At 38.4% G+C, this 21,119-nt stretch overlaps 1 protein-coding gene across 2 annotated transcripts in view; it reads left to right on the forward strand.

The window, feature by feature from the left end:
* Positions 1–14,338: 14,338 nt before the first annotated feature.
* HMGA2 (high mobility group AT-hook 2) overlaps positions 14,339–21,119 on the forward strand; it is a 149,883-nt gene continuing 143,102 nt past the window's right edge. The window contains exons 1-2 of one of the 2 annotated variants that reach the window (XR_015796404.1): positions 14,339–14,919; positions 17,423–17,509. Coding sequence is in view for 1 of the 2 variants with exons in the window: in XM_007421354.4 (XP_007421416.1) it covers positions 14,803–14,919; positions 17,423–17,509 (204 nt within the window). In the remaining variant the exon portion in view is untranslated. The remainder of the gene's footprint in view (positions 14,920–17,422; positions 17,510–21,119) is intronic. The other variant, XM_007421354.4, reaches the window with a different exon arrangement.

The raw sequence follows: 21,119 nt of genomic DNA on the forward strand, positions 1-21,119 counted from the left end.
GCTTCCTGATTTGTGTACAGCGACTATACCAACATGACCAGATGAGTTGGTACCCCCAGGTCTTCTAGGGCTCTCCATAGTTTGTCATGATCAACACAATCAAAGGCTTTCTTATAGTCAATAAAGCAGATGTAGTTCTCTTGATATTCTTGAGATTTCCATAATACAGCATAGATTTGCAATATGGTGCCACAAACCTTTCTGAAACCAGCTTGAACATCTGGTAATTCCCTTTCAATGGTCAGTGCCAGATGTTGTTGTATGATCTTAAGGAGAATCCTGCTAGCTGAGAGATGAGGGCCATAAAAATTGTTTAATTTACAGATCTCCCTTGTCCTCTCAGGGTATTCTATTTTCTTTTGGAACACTTAGCTAAATATATTTTCCCTTTCTGTATACTTCATTATTTTGTTACTTGTCCATCCCCAAGAACTCCTTCCCTGGCCCTAAGTTGCTTTGGTTGCTCTACCCCCTCTTTCCTATTTATGTTGGGGGAAAGTGGAATATTTATCTTTGCTTACTGTACATGATATAAACTCCATCACCAGCTCTCTACTGGATAGCATGGGATTTTAGAAAGCATCCTAAAACACATTTAAATTATTTTTACGAATTCTTTTTATCATACACTTCTTGACAGAATATTTTAAACAATTTTTCCAAACAAACCATAGTTTGGGACTGCAGTGATTCAGCCATATTTCATTTGTTTCTTTCAACATTTTCAGTCTTTCTTGCTCATTCAAGAGAATCTCTGCCCCAGATTAATCCTGATTAAGACAAACTGTTTATTTTTTGCTAAAAGAAGAGCACAGTTACTTTCTGGATCTTGTTCTAATTAAACTGTTCACAGCAGGTATCTTGATTATTAATTACTCATTATCTTTACTTTTCTTCCTAATAATTTCTTAATAATGTCAATTGCAAGTTTTGACTATTATTTTTTTTAAAGGGGAGGGGATATATTTTAACATCAATTTTCTCTTACAAATGTTAGTAAATTTTTAAAGTAATGAGTTAAAGAGAGGTCTTTTTTCCTAGTTAAGTTCACTTAAAAGTTCAAAGGGGGGGAGTCACAATGAAACATTTTCATACAATGAAAATAAAAAATGTGTTCTCATTTGTTTGTATTTCACATAATTTGTAAAATGCTCACTTCCACAGAAAATACAGGTGTAAATGATTTTATTAAAAGTAAATGTGTTGATAATCTTAGAAGAAATTTGTTTTTCTTTCAAATAAGTTTATATATATACACACACACACACACACACACACACACACATATATATATTCTGATTTATATTTATTCTTGGTAAAAAGGAGTACTGTATATTCTGTTTTAGAGAAATATATCTTGTTTCTTCATATTTGTTGACTGTATTCACACTAAAAACATTTAAAGATGATTAATACTTTGATTTAACAGCATAAAGTTACAAGTAGAAGTATGAGAAGGCAAAGGAATTTTCCTTGGCACAGAACCAAATACTGAATATACCCTGAAGAATCTACATTATGCCCAAATATTTTTATATCCGTCTATGAGCATCAGAAAAGACTGCTGAGTCTTTGGAAGATCTAGCAGTGTCTGGGAAATGAAAACAAGAAATATATCCCTCTGCTCATTTTTTATCTTACTTCCTTTTTTGTGTATGCATGTGTGGGTGTGTACATATAATTTTTATTAAAGAGATTTTTTTCCACAGAATAAAAACAATACAGATTTTAAGTTAAATATAAGATAGAGAAAAGCAATAGAAAAGTGAAAAATAAATAGATGGAAAAGAAGGAAAAAGAAAAAAAGAAATAATAATAAAGAAGTGGCTTCCAATCTTCTTAACAGCAGTTATAAGTACACTTATATTTTACCATCTCTATTTTTTTATCTTATTTCCTAACTGGAAAATATTATTTCTTCCATGACAGGCCAGGTGAATCACTGACAGTTGTAGAGTGAGGTTGGATAATGATTTTTCTTGATGTGCTCAATTTCAATTCCCATAGTGTATTCTATTTGCAGTTGTGAGAAGTCCAACATGTCTGTGAGAAACCAGTTTGGGAAAGAATGCTTTGGTGTATGTCCAAATGTATGGAGAATGTTTGGTTGGGAGCTTGAGCGGGGGATTCTTTGTGGTTGTGTCCAGGTTTTGGAGCATCATGATAAGCCTTTTCCCCCCAAATTATTATTTTTTGTTTTTACAAGGCTTTTAAACTATGGGTACACAACTGTTAAGTTGCTCAGGCAATATGAAAAAAATGGATTAAAACAGACTATATAGATAGATCCTCTTCGGGATGAGCTGTCCTCAAGCTGGCCTTTCAAGTCTCCCAAAGGTACACCCATTGCCATTGTAATCACGTTCATCCACTGTGTTGCCTGCCATCCTCTTCTCATTCCTACACTTTTTCCAACATTATGGACTTCTCAAGGGAGCTGCATCTTCATATAATGTGTCCAAAATATGATGATTTGAACCTGGTATTTGTGCTTCAGGTACTTGTTCTATGGTCCATTTATCCAGAATCAAAGCAACACTTGGGCGGGGGGGGAAAGTACATTGAATAAAATATGATGTATAAAGAGATTTCTTTAGATGGGAGTCTTTAAATCTTACCTTAGAAGTAGGGCAAACGCTCTCAAAGGATACTTTATATTTTATATGGAATCTTTTCGCTCACATACACACATATACTGTATAAGGAACATGCTTTCAAAAACTCAGTACATTGTTTCATATATTTCTCTAGGGCTATTAGGTTCTGAAGATATCCTGTGGTTATGTGGTTTTTAGTTATTTATAATTTGGTTTTAATCTTTACTTTAAACTGCCCTGATCATCTATTTTCATTGGCTCTTGTGTGCTCCAAGATGGTCACTACATATATTTAGCTAGGGCCTGGTTATTGAAGAGACTGCTTCTCCCATGGAGATTCTTCCCACTAACTTGGAGAATCAGGGACTGTGTGCTGAAAGTTCCCTCTCACTGTGAGTTGTGACATGGGGAACTTTCAGCACACAGTCCCTGATTCTCCAAGTTAGTGGGAAGAATCTCCATGGGGGAAGCAGTCTCTTCAATAACCAGGCCCTAGCTAAATATATGTAGTGACCATCTTGGAGCACACAAGATCCAATGCAGAGCCACCTCCTTTGAAAGAGCATGTTGGAGGTTAGGGTGGGCCATATTCTTTGGTTGCCAAAAGATAGTGAAGACTTGCTCTTTCTGAAGGCCTTCAGAGCTGCTTGTATTCACCAGCCTCAGAATGGTTACATTTGATTGCCATTTATTTATTTATTGGATTTATATCTCATCTTTGTATTGTACAACTTAATGTAGCGTACATCATGCTCCTCTCTTCTGTTTTTCCCATAACCACCACCTGTGATGCAGGTAGGGCTGAGACAGAATGGGCCCAAAGTCACCCAGACTGATCCTGCGCCTAAGGGAGGATCAGAACTCCCAGTCTCCTGATTTCTAGTTCAGATAATAACAACCAACAACATGAACACCCACCACCACCACCTATGCTTTGTATTTTTTTCACCATCTAAAGTCCTTTGGGATTTGGATGATAAATAAACAAATATTTGATGGGCAAGATATGAATATAAATAGAAATGATAAAATGCTTGTTTACATTCATGACAAATAACTATTATTTGGAACTGATTTTAATTTTACACACAAGAGAAGACAATGTTTTCAGTTTGGCAGATTTGCATGCTTTGTTAAGTAACAACCAACTGAAACTGAGTAATAAGCAGTGACAAATTATTTACAGGATGCAGCTGCAGTTCATCTTTTTCAAAAACTTTATTTTGATTTAATTGTTTTCATGTTTATAGAGAACATGATGATGTAGCAGGAGAAAAAAATATATAATTCCAATCTAGCTGCAGGATCCCTGAAAGGCATATTACGAGTAATTCTTTAAAAAATGAATTGTGGCTCTAATAAATTAGTTGATAAAGATTTCTTAACTGTTAACAGGCAAAATAAATGGATATGTAAGACAGGCTAAGGGCCCCTTTTGGTGGACAGCTAACACAGACAACAGGTAGATTAGGCAGTGGTCTCACTATTTGTCTCATATAGGGAGCAGGAGTTGATTTGTAGTTTTATTACACCAAAAATAAATGCATTACACCTGATAAAGGCTGAACACAGCTTTGGGGACTTATTTCAACTTAAAAATGCCAAAAACTGTGGTGTGATAATTACCATTTTGCAGCTGAGTTTTGGTAGCAAAAACTGCTGGAGTTCTTGAGTCTGTAAAAGTACACTGAAGGATGTGTCCCTAGAACTATTGTTGCTTATCTCTATTATAAGTGGCATGTATATATTGTGTAGATGTGCTTCTGAAAGCCTGTTTCCATATTTTGCCTTTTCTTAGGTCACAGCCCTTGCTAGGCACCTTTGTGGCTTTTCTATCATTAGCTCTTCCATTCTAGCCCTCTGAAAAGAGGTCTACATCCATAATGTGACATTCTCCAAACAAGTCCCCTCTAGAAATCTTGCCTTAAACTTTAGCTGCCTGTGTCTGGTAAGCTTAGAACAGGCAAGCAGAAGCCGCTGTTTAGCCCAAATTGGTTTGTTTGTAAGGGCATTAAGTAGGAGAAGCCATGATAAAATAAAAGGAAAATTAACAACTGTGCAGGGCTGTCCTCATTATGTAATTAACGGGGGTGGATAAAGGTACAAAGTGAACCTGAAGCAAAATTTGTACTAGAGCCACACCTCATTGATGTTTTGTTGCTTAAGCCTACGATAATGACGTGTTTATTTGACATCTGTACACTTCGAAGTATGTACAGCTCATATTATTTTAAAATCACAAAGATGATACATTGTGTTGCTGTAGTACAAGATGTACTTTTTAAAGCGGGCATAAGGTAGACAGCATATTTTCCTAATGTATTTTAACAGCTACTAAGTTGTTATAATGTATATGCATCTGCATTACTGTTGCCTCTTTTGTTTACTAGTAGAAAGTAGAAATAATAATCACGAGTGTAAATATTAGAAAAACAATAGGTTGTGTTACTGAATAGCCCAAATGAATCCCATATGCTTACCTCTGCTGGTAGGAGTATTGGGGAGTACAGATAATGAAGAAGCCTCATCATTTTGCATTTGAATTCCCAGGAAGCCTTTGTAGTGATGTGGGGATGCCTCCAAGCTACATTAGAAGTAGAAATGGCATTTTTGGCAGAAGTCTGGAAACCCATCATCGCATTAGAATGCTCTAGCATATTTACTGAGTATTGTCACACAGTCCCCTTGGACACAAACAGGAAATTTTGACATCGTCAAATTTCCAAAGCAACTTAACCACTTCAAAATACAAATCTGGCACCCTGGTAAGGCGCATGTATATTCCAAATGGAAGCCATTCCTCTCTTCCCATCATTCTTTCCAGATTCTTGTTACAATCCAAGCTAAAGAATGAGGGCAGCCGCACCTGCTTACCTGATTTGGGGGGGGGAGCCAGAAGGGAAACGGCAGGGGGAGAGCCTGATTGCCATGCACCCCTGTGCTCTTACATGGTCCAGGGAGACAGCGGAGCAATGAAGACACTGAAAAAGGGTTTCCTTTCTCTTTTCTGCCATGGGTGCCATCAGTGCCTGGCAGTCACAGCCACCAGATAATGGAGGGGTGGGGGTGGGTGGGAACCGGACTACGAACACATTTAGGACTCCAAGGGAAAAAAAAAAGGCTCCAGGACGACACAGCACACCGATGTAACATGCTGCATTAGCCAGCTGTTAAGAGAAAACAATGCCTGCCCTTCCACTTCCACAGGGCCTGCCATTCTTCCTGCCCCCTTCTGGCATTTTCTTACACAGGGAACAAGTACAATTTAAGACTTGCCCAAACTGGCATAGTGCAGATTTCCCCAAGGCATCTAAAATCTTCTCTTCAGCCATATAGCAATAAATCCCTGAACTGACATTTTCAGTGCAATATTGCACAGGGGCGGAAGGTTTCAGGAGATTAGGAAACAAAACAAAACAACAATGCTTTTCCTTCTCCTGAGACCTTCTGTGAGGAATGATTTTTGTTCTAGGCCAGTGTTTCTCAACCTTGGCAAGTTTAAGATGGGTGGACTTCAACTCCCAGAATTCCCCAGCCAGCCAGGAATTCTGGGAGTTGAAGTCCACCCATCTTAAACTTGCCAAGGTTGAGAAAGACTGTTCTAGGCTGATTGAAACTCTGAACTACAGCACTCAGACTGGAGTCTGGAATTCATGGCAATATTTTGTTGTATATTGATAATAGTTAAATAAGCTCTGTGGGATACTGTCTTCTTTCACTGCTACATGCAACAAACCTGAGTGTACAAACCTGGAATGACATACTACTCTGGCCTCAGTTTTAGATAGGAGTTCCTGATTCAAGACCAGATCTGTTCATATTCAGAAATTCCCTTCTGACCAAAGAGTGCCCATTTTCACAGCAAAGAGGAGAAATCAAAATACAGTCATAATTAACACAATAATAGTAGTAATATTAAATATTGCTAAATGAGAATAGCTTAATAAATTAACAATTTAATAATAATGTAACAATTGTGCAGGTAAGAGTTTTCCCTGTGACATTCTACAGAAACAAAAGTTGGACTTTGAACAAGCAATATAGAAAAAATAGTGACACTTTTAAACTTTGGTGTTGGAGAAGACTCTTGGGAATACTATGGGTAGCCAAGAAAACAAACAAATGGATCATCAAAATAATCAATCCAGAGCTCTCATTTGAAGTATAAATGACCAGGCTCAAATTACCATATTTTGAACATATTATGGGAAGACTCCCTTGAGAAGCCCATAACACTGGGAAAAGTAGAAGGAAAGAAAAGGATGACCAGCAGCAAGGTGGATGGACTCAGTTACAATGACAATCTGAAAGGGCCACACTGGGGACAATTCATCAGGAGAAGGTCTGTCTATGTGGCCACTAAGAGTCAAGACTGAATCCATTAATTAAATTATATGATACATAGAAACTTTTCTTAACTCAATTTTTCCCCTATTCCCTGAGTAAGAGTTTTATGTGTTGTGTGAACAGACTTAATGTTCCTTTTTAAATCTGTAGGGGCTGTGAGTTCTTTGGAGTGGAATGCATGCTTCCTTTTTTAAATTTGTACTAAAGTAGCAGTTACATCTTTTCAAAAACAAAATATTTATTAATAACTTAGAGATTTTTTAGGGATGAAGCAAAATTTTATGTAATGGTACTTTTAGGATTACACTTTTAGATAACTAGGCTTCTTTCATTTTCAAGAAGTACATTAACATTTAAGAATATCTGTTGCATAAAACCAGTATGTATATAATCTATTTTTATTAATGTATCTTGCTTATAAGCTCTTCTGACTTAATAGACACCAGACTCACTGTTTTAAACTTAATATTAAAGCATGAATTATTTTCAGTACGTGAGAAGTAGTGTAGTGGTAGTGCATCTGTATTACTTTTTTATACCTGACATAGACTTCTTCAGACTACTTAGTGTAAAAAATAAAATCAAATGTATCCTTGAAAAGTCTCTCAGAACAGATACAGCAAGTCCATCTGAAAAACATTAATCCAGAAGCAGAAAGAAGAGCCAGTTTCATAGCATCAGGTTCATTCTAGAAAGGATGAATGGAAAGTCAAAAAAATTACTCACTAGATAAAGATCAAAACAGACTGTTTCATCAATATTAAGAAGGAAACTACAATAAAGGAATGTGCCAATAATAATATTGGCAAACAGGGACTAGAAAGATGTCTGTTGCACATAATGAAGAAAGATAATGAAGATAATTGCTTTGAAATGAAAGATTCCAGGTTCATATCCTGGAATTTCTTGGAGGGTACAAAATTGCTGGAGAAAAGTGCTCCAAGCAGGCTATTTAGGAAGCACTATCTTCCTATTTCATGGCTTTCCTTTATGCAGGAAGAAGTAAACAATGACTGCTTCTCATCTCTTTCTGCACAGAGAAATTAGTGATATCAGAAGATGGAGCTTTTGAATGAGGCTGGGGACTCTCTGCATTAAGCCTCACCTATGACATCAGTCAACCCGCCCAAGCAATTGGAAGCTGATCTGACTTCTGTATCAGCTCCAGTTCTCCTCTCTGGCACATTTTGTCTAGCGCAATGAATAAAACAACATACTGTATGCACTTAAACTTTGTAATTAGAATTCAACAAAAATACTGAGCTTGGTTTTGCGCAGTATTATTTTAAGCAACAACAACAAAAAAACTTTTTCTGTGATCCAAAGGAGAAGTTACCCATCAGACAAACTTCTTTTCAGAACTACTTTTATAAATCGGGCATTAAGTCTCACCAGATACGGTTGAAAAGAAGACTCTACTATTATCCCCATATTGGTAACTCCTCAATCCAAAACTCTGGAAGATCTCCCTCAATTATTTTTAAACTTATGCATGGGCAGAAAGCAATGTTGAATCACTTCCAAGAAAACTATATAGACATGTCTGTGTAGTCTCCAGCAGTCAAGCTCCACATGAAAGAGCCTTTACCTTTTTATGGGCTGGAGTCTTTGAGTCTGTCAACATCTGTTGATGCTGTAGTCACAGTAGACATCATAGTTTGAAAAATATCTATAAACATCATTGGTTCCAAAATAGAAGTACCAGAATGCTGTGTCTCTCACTCTCAACTTGGATAACCTGTTCAGAATTAATTCCTTCCTTCCTTCCTTCCTTCCTTCCTTCCTTCCTTCCTTCCTTCCTTCCTTCCTTCCTTCCTTCCTTCCTTCCTTCCCCTATCTTTCTTATCACTTGTATATTCAAGGCAGTCCACATTTCATTTAAAAATATCTAAGAAGGTACAACATTAATACTAGAATTGATCAAAAATTAAAAACTTTTTTTTAAAGAAAACTTGCGTTGATTGGCAGCCTAGCTACTGCATTTTGCGCCAGACACTTTTCAAAAATATCCCCATTTAGATCACACCGGAGTATTCAAGACAGGAAGTAACAAAGACATGGACAACTGCCACCATATTTAACTAGTGCAAGAAGAGTTAAAACTGGCTATTGGTCATAATTGTGCAAATGGCATATCTGGCATGTTTTAATTCAGTGACAGTTGATGATCTAAGAAGACTCCCAGATGGTGGCTCTACTTTTTCAGGATGACTGCAATTGATCTAAAATAGGTTGGGCCTCAATTCATGAATCTATCTTCCTGTATATAAAATGTATCTTCTTGTCTAGATATAATTTCAGCTTTTTCTCAATCATTCAGGTAATTATCAAATTTAGACAGCATGCTAAAATACTGATAGCTTCTTTGGAGGCAGATGAACTGGTAAATATCATCATCATGCTAGTGGCATTTCACATTACATGACATCTCCTGAATTTCACGTAGATGTTGAACAGCTGGGTGGGGGGGGCAAGATGGAACATTGTAGATCTAGGTGTCAAACACAGTCCCCCAGCATCACTTTTTGGATATGGTCCAACAAGGACCAGTACCACTTCAAACCAATGTCCCAAGCCTAAGCCCAGAAGGTGATGAAGGCAACTGAGATGTCCAGGAGAACAAGCAGGAACATATTCTGCCCCATCCAGTCTGTGGTGTACTTAAAGTTAGCATCATATCGCAGCAGAATGCCTGTTTGAAATGGACTCAGATAATCAATATCATTCAGATGCATCTGGTGCACTATCACTCTTCTCAGAAACTTAATATTTAAGTCTGGTTTAGAATTGCACAGACCTCCCAAGCTAGGGGAGAGTTTCTTCAATACATACCTTTTAACTGCTTCTTTTAGGCATTTACAGGAAGCAAGAAAGCACTTCCTTGTGAGATGGGCAGTGTCTACATTTGAAATATAAATAAATAAATAAACTATCAACTCCCTTAACCATGGGGTCAATTCCTTCCTGACTGATAATCATCCAGAAGTAGAAAGGGGCAAACAAGTAGATAGTAACTCTCAGTTTTCCTCACCTGTCCACATACTTTGGGTCAACAATCTGGGAAAAAACAAAAACAAAATAAGAGGACAAGTAGTTGCTGAGGTTACATCTCTACAAACAGACTCCAATACTGGAGTCCCACTGATGTGGATTTGATTATTTTATCTGCAGAGAATTATGTATGCTGCTCATAGTGAGCCATCAATTGCTGTGGCTCCCTTCTCACCACATCTGGGTGATTGAGATGTATTACCATACAGAAGAAACAATGCTGGCCTGCTTTGTGTGGCTATATGAAGGCAGACAAGCCTTCTTTCTTGCTCCCATTACCATGGAGAAGGACTTCAATTGGGACTTAATCCCTGTTTGATCTGATGTGTCTTAAGAATTTCTCCATTTGCACTTCAGCTATCATCCCACTTTTTGATTGTTTTCAGCTCCCTTGTAAACTAAGGGACTGATCTGGTTCAGCAAGAAAGAATAATGCACCAATAGTGAAATCACCTGGATTGTCCCTATCTTTTTTATACATAGTCCATAGACAGCACCAATAGTATCACTGACACTACCAGAAGACCCAATTAGTGTCTGTGGTTATTACTCTTTTGGTCCTAAACTCTCCCACTGTAGTCACTGCCAATGCCAGTTATTAGAAATTTGATCAAAAATTTGATGAAAATCAAATTATTTTTACATCAGTTTCTTTCTTTCCTCTAAATAATACATGTTTTATCTAATTCTTTAATCCAAATAGCATATAATTTCCTAAGAATACTGTGTGTAAGATCTTTTTATGTGAAGTGTGTTGGGGGGGTGTCTATCTATCTTGTGCCAGCTGCATTTAGTGCATCATGGGAACACCACATGAGGTGATACTTTATTTTTATCCCTCACTTATAGACTAAGTAGCTGAAAGTCATAATGGTGGAGGCACAGAACTTTTTTTATTTGGTGTGAAAAGCTGGCATTACTGGAGTATATCTCTATGGATGCCAAAGGAGGATAGATTTAGTAGGCATGGTTTATTTAAACTGATCTGGCATCTACACACTAGAGCTCCACACCCCTTTTCATCGGTACTGAAAAGGTGATTTCACAGCCTCTGTATCACACCAAAGTGATGGTTCAATGATGCTAAAAGATGATCTAAATCACTAGTGTGGAAACAGCTTCTTTATTTCTTAATATATTTATTTCTGTGGTGTGAAATAATTGACTAAAATGTTAAGACTGCATCATGTGCCATTTCCTTCAAACTAAATATGGAATTAATACAATTCATACACTGTTATACAAATAACAAGAGACTGTAGAGCCTACATAAAAGGCTTCAAGTTTCCACAGGAACATTAGGATCTATACATAGTAAAAAAAATAGTATAAAAGCTTTTGTGGGAGATGGAACCATAGTTGAGATAATGATCCCGAAATAATGTAGTGTAAATTCAGATACTGAGAGCCAGTTTCATATAGTGGTTAAAGGCACTGGACTAGAAACTGGGAGACCATGAGTTCTTGTTCTACCTTAGGCATGAAGCCAGCTGGGTGACTCTGAGACAGTCACTCTCTCTCAGCCCTAAGAAGAAGGCAATGACAAACCACTTCTGCAAATGTTGCCAAGAAAACTGCATGGACTCGTCTAGGCAATTGGCAGGAGTCAAGACTGACTTGAAGGCAAACAAACAAACAAACAAATTATACTATAAATGTTTGCAGGGAGTGAGGTTATTTTTACATGTCATAAAGAAACTCTTCCTCATCAGAATCTTCTACCTGTATCAAAATGATATTCTACTGCTGGTAGACCACATATGGAAAACACAACAATGGCCATGGAACAGGAAAAGATCTACTTATATTCCAATACTAAAAGAGAGTTGTATTAAACAATGCTTGGACTACTGAACAAGTGGACTTATCTCACATGCTAGTAAAATAATGATCAAAGTTTTGCAATCCAGATTTCAACAATATATGGAATAAGAACTGCCAAAGATACAAACTAGATTGAGAAGAGACAGAGGCTTAAGAGATTACATTGTTAACATTTGATGGACAATGGAAAAGACAAGGGAGTTCCAAAAAAGTATCAATTTCTGTTTAATTGATTATACTAAGGCTTTCAACTATGTAGCCTACAACAAACTGTGAATAGTTCTTCAAAAATGGGTTACTGGGTCATCTCATCTGCCTGCTGAAGAATTCATATGATGATCAGGATGCAACAGAATGGAAAATGGAACTAAATGGTTCAAAATTGAGAAATGAATGTGCCAAGGTTGTACATGGATACCTTATTTATTTAACATAAACAACATATAAGAAATGTCAGCCAGGGAGAAACAATCTCAGATATGTTGATACCACTTTAATGAAGGGAAAGAAGACTTAAGGATTCATTTGTTGAAGGTGAAAGAAGAGAGTGCAAAAGCCAGTGTGTTGTTCAATACTAAAAAAGGGGGGGAAACCCAAGATTAAATAAAAGGCAAAAGAGCACAAGGTTGCTAGATACCATCATTGATGACATGCTGTCATTAATGGCACAAGCATGAGTTTACAAGAATTGAAAGAAGTTGTTATTGACGGACAATCCTGGTAAAAAGGTATCAGTTGGGTCACAGAGAGTTGGAAATCACTGAACAACAGGGATTTTCCCCCACTACTGAGTTAAAATGCTATTAAGTTGGCACAAAACGATGCTGACATACATTTTGCTGTGCCAGTTGCCAATCCTATCCTCATCAAATGGGTCTTTTCTGAGCCACTGCTAAATGGTGGTATCCTGGTTTCCTTTTCTGGATTTGCTGCTCTCCCTTTTCAGTACATCGGCACATAGTAGGGAAAATATCCATCTGTCATGGTGCTGCCACAGAAATGTAGAGGGTCTGACACTGCCTGGACTTCTCGTTAGTTTGTCTGCCTCTCCTTTCATACCTCATTCTGCCACATCTCAAGCTGAAGTATAAAACAAGAAATAGGAAGGTGTATTTTGATAAATTGTGTCACCATAGAGGCTGGGTGCCCTGGCTCTAATATGGCAGAATACAGAGAAAAGAACAAGGGCGCATGGAGGGGGACTGGACAGGTGTCCCAAAAGACCTTTGGCTCAAGGCAACAGTATATTATTCTTTTGGACATAGGAATGTTGGAGAATCGATAAGAATACAAAAGATGTGGTTGAAAGTAGAAATCTGTGAAAACTAAAGGTAATAACTCAAGGCCTGGATTTGAAATAGGATGTGCTAAAAAAGTGGGATAACAATAAAACTGCACGCAGATTTAGAAACAGAGAGGTGAATTATTGACAAGGAAATGGACAGGCAAGGTTAGAGAACTAAGTGGATATATAGTTGTTTTATCTAAATCAAAGGAAATGTTGCTATTGTAGCTCCTGCTATTGCCACGCTAATGGCCAGGAGGGCTCAAAACAGAGTGCTTGTATTTGATTTTTGCAGATTTGAACTGAACTTATTCCACCATTTTTGCTGCATGTTTTTGATGCTTTCAGTGAAGAAACAAGTACTGTACTAGATAAATACAATTGAATGCCATCCTTAGAGGAAAAAATGGATTAACAGAATTAACTAAGGGTAAAGAAAAGATGGTGGCATGTATTTAAATGACATGTCACATTCTATGTGTTAAAGAATTATTTCACATTCAAATTATATTTCTGGAAGTATATACTGTACTTTGTTTCAGTAAAGTTGAGCATTTCTCCCAAGAAAAATGATCCTGGTAGTAATTTTGGTGCAAAAAATCTAGAAAAGCCAGGCGGACTTTTGCAAACCTGATTTCTTTGGCTCAGTCCAACCAATTCAGCTATTTTATGCTTGGATGTTGGGGCAGTACCAACACTGGACAGGTACCATCTTGGATGGGCACATTCTTTGAGGTGTGATGGCTGTCTTTAGGGCTTTATTTGCTCCAGGTCCAGTCCTCGTTTGTTTTCCTCCTTTCTTTGGTTTTGCCTCCTCCTCTTGCTCCTCATGGTGGCCTCCCCCTCCCCTCTTGTTGCCTCCTGTTTTCTTTTCCCACCCATGAAAAAAGGTTTGGTTTTTAAAAACAAAACAAAACCCCACGTTACTTATCGCGGACAGGCATCTCCTAGCGTTTCCATCCTCAGCCGGCTGTTCTCTCTCGGCATATCATTATGGAGGCAAACGCATAACCCTCTCGGAGTCTCCCTCTTTCTCTTTCTCGTACCCGTGAGATCTCCTTCACTCACAACGTGCACGATCCGCTTTCAGACCAGCCGAAAGGCGCGCTGGGTCGTACACTTTGCCGAGCGCCTTCTCCGACTCGGGCTGCCGTTGAACTCACCGACGTCTGTGGAGCCCCCACTTGCTTTGCGCTCGTAAGAGGAACGTTCCCGCCGGCCCGCCCACCCACTCACCCACCCACCCACCGTTCCTGCTCCCTCCTAGCATTTCGACCGCTTCTATCTCAAACAAAAAAGTCAGCTGCTCGGTCTTCCTGCACTTCCATCCCGGCGCTAAATTGCAAAAAGGGGAGATCTCCCCCTCCGCCTCCTTCTGCAACCGACACCGCCAGCACCAACCTCACTAGCCCCGCTACTGCCGCCGCCGCCGCCACCATCATTTCCCTCCTCCTCTCCTTCTCCTCCTCCTCCCCCCTTTCTCCTCTGCTTTTGGCAGCGCCAGGACGTCCGGCGTGGTGGTGGTGGTGGTGGTGGTGGTAGGGGTAGCGGTGCTGCTCTCGCTGCGGGGGTTGCGAGCGAGTAGCGAGCGAGCGGGGTCGCCTTTGAATCCTCCCGTTTTTTCAAGGTGCCTCGCAGAGCGCGAGCGGGAGCGAGCGGAGAGACTGCCGAGAGACGGGAAGGCAGCGAGGAGTCACGATGAGCGCACGAGGTGACGGAGCCGGGCAGCCTTCGACTTCCGCGGCTGCCAAGGAACAACCTGCCACCGCCGAACCGCCGAAGAGGGGACGAGGGAGACCCAGGAAGCAGCCACAAGTCAGTACTCCCGCTAGCTAGCCTAGAATCGAGCCGAGATATGTGGGAATCGGGCGTGCACGTGCCCTGCAAGCTCCTCGGCGTTGGCGGTGTGTGTTTGTAGATGCAAGAAGTGGTGTTGTGGCGGCGACGCGGGTTCCTTTGCTCGCCAGCAGCCGTAACGACGAGGGTCGGGGCTGCAGAGCCCACTGGCAAGGGGAGGAAGCGGAGCGCGCGCGGGTGTGTGTGCGTGTGCGCGCGTGAAAGAGAGAGGGAGAAACGTGCGAGCGCGCGCGCGCGCGCTTCTTTCTTTTTAACAGGCGAAAACTTATCTTGGCCTTTATTGTGTGGTTTGACTCTGTACCGCGGAGCAGCTCCGGTCCCACCAACCAGCGCTCGCTGGCTCGTTCCGAGCAGAGTTTAAATCTGAGCGTGTGAGCGGATTGAAAGGAAGAATGGGACGCGGGCTGTCTTCGCTACGTCTCAATCCTTGGGCCATGTGTCTCGTAGCTGGTCTCGCAGTGGCTACTGCCGCCTCTGGTCCCATCCGACCTTACCCGCTGCTCCCCTCCCATCGTGGCCTGGGGGGCGGTCAGACAGACTCCCCAATTGCGTGATACAAAGGGGGAGCCATTGTTGGCTGCGTGTTTACTCTGCATTTTGTAGGATTGTTTGACTTCCTTGAGGCTTCGTCTTGGTCCCCCCTCCCGCCTCCCCTTCAGGAAACTGGTTGCTCTGTGCGGGAGAGGGTGCTCCTAGGTTTAGAGCTGCGTGAGCACCAAATATAAGCCCAGAGCTGTAGTGCTCGTGGGACGTTGGAGTCCTGGGCATTCCCTTCTTTTCCACGAGGTGAAATCCATAACTACTATGTATTGCATTTGGCAAAGTAAACAGGCTACGGGGATACCCGGGTTTTCCAACAACCTTCAAGTCATGTGGAGAGAGAGAGAGATTCTCTGCGGATGCAACCAATTAAGGTTGTCGTTGTAGCGCTGCATAGCCGCATGGAGAACTTTTTCTGTTGTTGTTTGGATTGGTTTCCATTTCCTCCGAGGCAGCTATTAGCAATAGGAGTTGCCTAGTAAGTGCATTTAAAGCTGACTTCCGCGGGCATAAAAAAAGAACTTCATTCATTAGCATCAAACCACTTCCTTTAGAGCAAATCAGATGGTCGGCAAACTGATCTGAAACCTGAAATGTAAAATACCTCAAAGCTGGGGTTCGGTGTTGGGTGACCATTAGCTAGGACCTCACACTTGCGGTACTTTTCTCTTCACCTCCCCAACCATAAAGCAGTAAATATATTTGGGAAAGGACAGTATAAACAAGACACACACATTCCTTGTGTTACCTTTGTTAAACTATCGTGATTGCAGTGGCCCCCTCCCCCAATCCTAGCAAGATTTCCCATATTCTCCAGTACCAGTTTATTTTGGGCAGAAGTGTGTGGTGGTGGAAGAATCTTGTCTGAAAGTGGAATACTTTATGAAATACTCAGGAAAGAGATGTGCTTTTCTCCCAATCAATGCTGAACATTATTGCTGTTTTTTTGTTTTTTGTTTTTTTGCGGGGTGGGGGGAATATACTGTGTCAGTTATAGTGCAGTGAAATCCTATGCATGCCTGCTCAGAAGTAAGCCCACTGAATGCTAGGCTTTAGTCCTAGGTAAGTGTGTATAGGATTACAGACTTGATTTATTTTGCAACCTAAAGAATTCACTAGAGTTTTAAGATCCATTCACAACTGTACTTAATTAGTCAAACTTCATCCTGTAATCCAAATGAAATGTTTGATATTTGAAAGTGGATGTGGGTTTTTTTTTTCTTTTAGTCCATATGATTCATTGAATAAACATTTGAATTCTGAAACTGGAATCCTATACATTGAAATGAGACTTCTGTTTACTATCAGACGGAAACCATTGGGGGAAATATCTGAACAAAAACTGGTTTTATATAATCTGAATCTCAGTCATGTTATAAACTCTAAACTGTTTTCTCATCAGGCCAGAACATGCAGAGCCCCCACATACAATATATAGATTCCATTAAGTTAGACAAATGGAAGTGGATTGTAAACTACAGAACAAAGCAAAGCTGGCTTTCGTAACTTTCATAACAAGAGAAAAAAAGGTGCCTTAAAGGTTCTTTAAGGTAGGAATCCCAGTCTCAAGTGATTACAAATGTATATTTAATGAACAATTATCAGGTGAGTGCAAAATGCCTCCACTCATTTAGATGACAAAAGTTATTCTTATTAATTGTATTTGGTTGGGAAAAATGTATTTCAACTATAATATCAGACATGCTTTTTCATTGTTTTGCCATGGAGCTCAAGTTGCTATGAAGAAACATTTTAATTAATGTAGATAAACGCATACTGTTATTACCCAGGTTTAACATTTTTTTCACTATTAAACTTGAGTCACTCCTTGACATAATATGTGTGTGTGTGCACTTAAATGTTGTTTGTATTTAGATTTGTGTTGAGTTTCTTGGGACAATAGTGTGTTTTCTGTTTTTAGGAACCTGCAGGGGAGCCATCTCCCAAAAGACCAAGAGGAAGACCTAAAGGAAGCAAAAACAAGAGTCCCTCTAAAGCAGCTCAGAAGGTGAGATTATTCCAGAACAAAAGATTTGCTTTCATTACCTCCCACTTTTTAGCTATCGTCTAAACAGTTTCGCGTTTAACCTCTGAACTGTGCGGAGTTTGGGCCATTTTAATAATATTTCAGGCAGGAATGTTGGAGGAGGATCTTGGACGTATGAGGAGCCATTCCCCACCCCCCTTTTATAGCTTCTACATATGTTTAATTTCCAAATACAAGATTGTACTATAGAAGAAATTTGTGTTCACTACTATAAAATAAGTATCTCCCACTGTTAGTTTCTAACATAAATTGTTCAAATTCTGTAAATTTCTTAATATATCTAAACAAACTGTTACTCTAATATTTTATTAAATATGTAGCTAAGTATAAAATAATCATCAGAATATATGTTTTTTCATACATAATACACACACACACACACACACACAAACATATATACATACATACATACTTGCACGTACACACCATCAGACATTAGAGTTGCATGCCAGGCTGTCTTGTGTTGCTTGCAGTTAAGAGGTGTGTTTTGGGGGGAGAAATACCACATTTTGAACGATTGTTGCATTCTGAGTATTGTCAAGGGAAGGATGCATGAATTCATTAGTTTATTGAAGTAATCTAGTTTGTCCCCAGATAATTTCCTGTCTTAAACTTTACAGATTCCACGGCATGACAGTACAAGAAAAAACTTTTTAAAAAATCAGGGAAAATGCAAGCTATAATGTTATGCCATTAACAGTTTCTTGATAAGAATACTGCTGACCTTACGAATCAATTTTAAGTAATTTTGAACTGCCATGAAGCTTGTCCGGTAGACCAGTCACTACCATCAGTGTTTTTGATTTACTGTACAAATATTATATCATAAACATTCTGTTATTGTTATACTGATGTGGTATTCCTCTAGTTAAAAAGTTTTTTTTAAGTATGGGTTTTTTATATGTGTACACTAGTTTTGTCGCAACTTATGATAAATGTGTGTTTTTTTAAAATTTAGGGGCTGATAATGTTTTTTCTTTCTTTAATTTAGCTCCTTTGAGTTTCAGTACAGAAAACCATACTTTACTTCTTTTACCTTTGCCTAACCCCTTTTCCCCCCCGTTTTTGCAAATGGAATTTAAAAATGCCAAAGATATTTCAGTGATATACCTAATTTAAAAAAGAATATTGTAGAAAGGCTGCATACAAACACAACAAAAATAATCAAGGTACTGGGAGAAACTTTCTTAGGAGAAAAAAATTACAAGTCTGAAACTTTAATTCCCCCCCCAAAAAGGGGGGGCAGGTAAGGTGATACGATAGGGGTATATAAAATCAAACATGGTGTCAAGGAAATGGATGTCTCATAATGCTAGAAGTCATAATCCTGGAGTCATCCCATAAAGTTGATAGTAGGCAATATAAGACAGGTAAAGGTTAGCCAATGACATTTCCTATAACGAGATGTAGCAATGACCACTAATGTGAATAGCTTTAAAGAAAAATTAGAGCAGCCCTCTTTATTCCTTCACAGAATTTCATGACCATTGTCTTGTAGGCTGGGAACAGGGATTCTAAAGCTTATGGAGGGCACTACGTGGGAAAAGACTGAACTTACTTAAGGAGACAGCTGTCCGTGGGTACCAGTCTCAAAGGTGTTAAATCTTTTTCCAGGATCAGAGACTGCTTGATAATTTCTGGAGGGTTCTCATGTCCTGCTATAGGCTTTCCTTAGGTCCCTAGCTGGCCACTGTGGAAACAGAAAATTGGACTACATAGGTTGATACATCCTGCTGAGCCATAATGTTGTGTGTTTGGTTTTGATTCAGTGAGATGTGTGAAATCAATCTCTCTGATTTTGTAAACCATTGTGTATGGTTTAGGGTTATGTGTGAACCCAGATATTAGGCTTATTCAACAAATCACAGGTAATTTAAATAATAGCTTAGCATGATCAGTGAACCCTGTTAGTGAGTCTGCTATTTGCCCCATATCACAAAACTTACACTGCTAGTCTTTGTAGTAAGGAGTTATTGTTATGTTTGTAGCAAATAGCATTTGAGATTTATAAATTTAGATAATAAATCAGCTCTCAGAGTGATCTTAACTATTGATCCTATTGGATTCAGTTGCAGAACAAATATGTTTAGGATTGTGCATAGACATAAAAGTTAATTAACATATTTTTTAGGATTATTTTGTAATATTAAGCTAATTTAGAAAGAATTATGAGTTCTTTCTAAATAGACATGTTCATGAAGGAATAGCCACACTTTTGTTCATAATTCAAATATGTTATTCTTAAAATTGTTGATTGTTTTAAGGATAGAATGATTTTGTTCTGCAAATGATATCAGTTTTGCATTAAAAATATACAATCTACTAGATGCTGTGGATCTTTGAAACACAGGAGTTGTATAACGGTAGTTATAGAAGAGGCAGTTCTACTTTCAAGTTCTGATAATTGAAACAGGTTTGGTGCAAGAAGTTGTAAGTGGATTCTGTCCATGAATATCTTGATTTTCCAAAATCTTCCAAAATATATCTTCCAAAATATATTCTACAATAGTTATTGGATTTACAGTAGATACTGTCAGTTAAGTTTTTCTTTACGTAGATTAAATGTCTACTTTATAAAAGGACTGGTGTTGCCTATTTTTGAAGAATCATAATTTCTAAGAATGTTGAGATGTAGATAATTAATCTGATCTATATATGATTCTCTATCCCAATCATTCCTATTGGGAAAATAGATTTGTTTTTATAGAAGAATATTCATATGAATTCGATTTCTTCACTCAAATGGGAAAACTGGGTATATGTATTGTTTAATTAATTTATACTGTGCCTTTCCATGGATAAAGCAGCTGATAAAAATACAAACTTGTAAAGTCTAATGAACAAATTATAATTGAAATACATAAAGATGTATAAATTATAGAAGTGCTTTGTCCTTTTGAACCTGTAGGAATTATAATCCGCTTTGCAATTCCATTGCATATAAAGTGACGTAGCTTGCACATTCCTTATAACATTGAATTCTTAGGAAAAATATATTCATTATTAACTGTAGCTGTAAACTTTTTATTGGTCTGAGATATGGCTATTACATAATTTTAAAACACATATACATGTTTATTTCCAATCTAGATTTGAAGGCAGGGCTTGTCACTGCTAAAATAATTTTACCATAAAAGTGGAATGTACCATAAGGAAATATTGCCAGAATTTATAGTAAATAATAGGTGGCTTCTTTCTCAAAGTAACTAATTGAAATGTATTATGCTTACAATATGCAAGATAAATGTATACTGGTAGAATTTACAGAGGCAAGTAAAGAAGCCTCTCTTGATTAATTGATAAGGTGTTCTCTTGTGAACTCTACACTTCATAATTAAAAATCTGTATTACAGCTGGCAAGACATTCATATATATATGCATATGTATATGTATATAGGATGTTGATCTTTGTTATATTTTAGAGCAAATTCCATTAAATCTATTGGGATTGTCCAGGAATGCTCAATGATGTATATTTTAAATTTCTTGCTGCATTTTTTTAAAGCTTACACAGCTTCTGGTAGACTTAGAAATTGGGCCTGGGAGGCATTTAAAAACAAATTGAGCTTGT

This window comes from Python bivittatus, unplaced genomic scaffold (genome assembly GCF_059951505.1).
Source record: "Python bivittatus isolate LINGU-HERP-01145 unplaced genomic scaffold, Pbiv_v1 ctg000330_np1212, whole genome shotgun sequence".
In the NCBI taxonomy this organism is placed as follows: Eukaryota; Metazoa; Chordata; class Lepidosauria; order Squamata; family Pythonidae; genus Python; species Python bivittatus.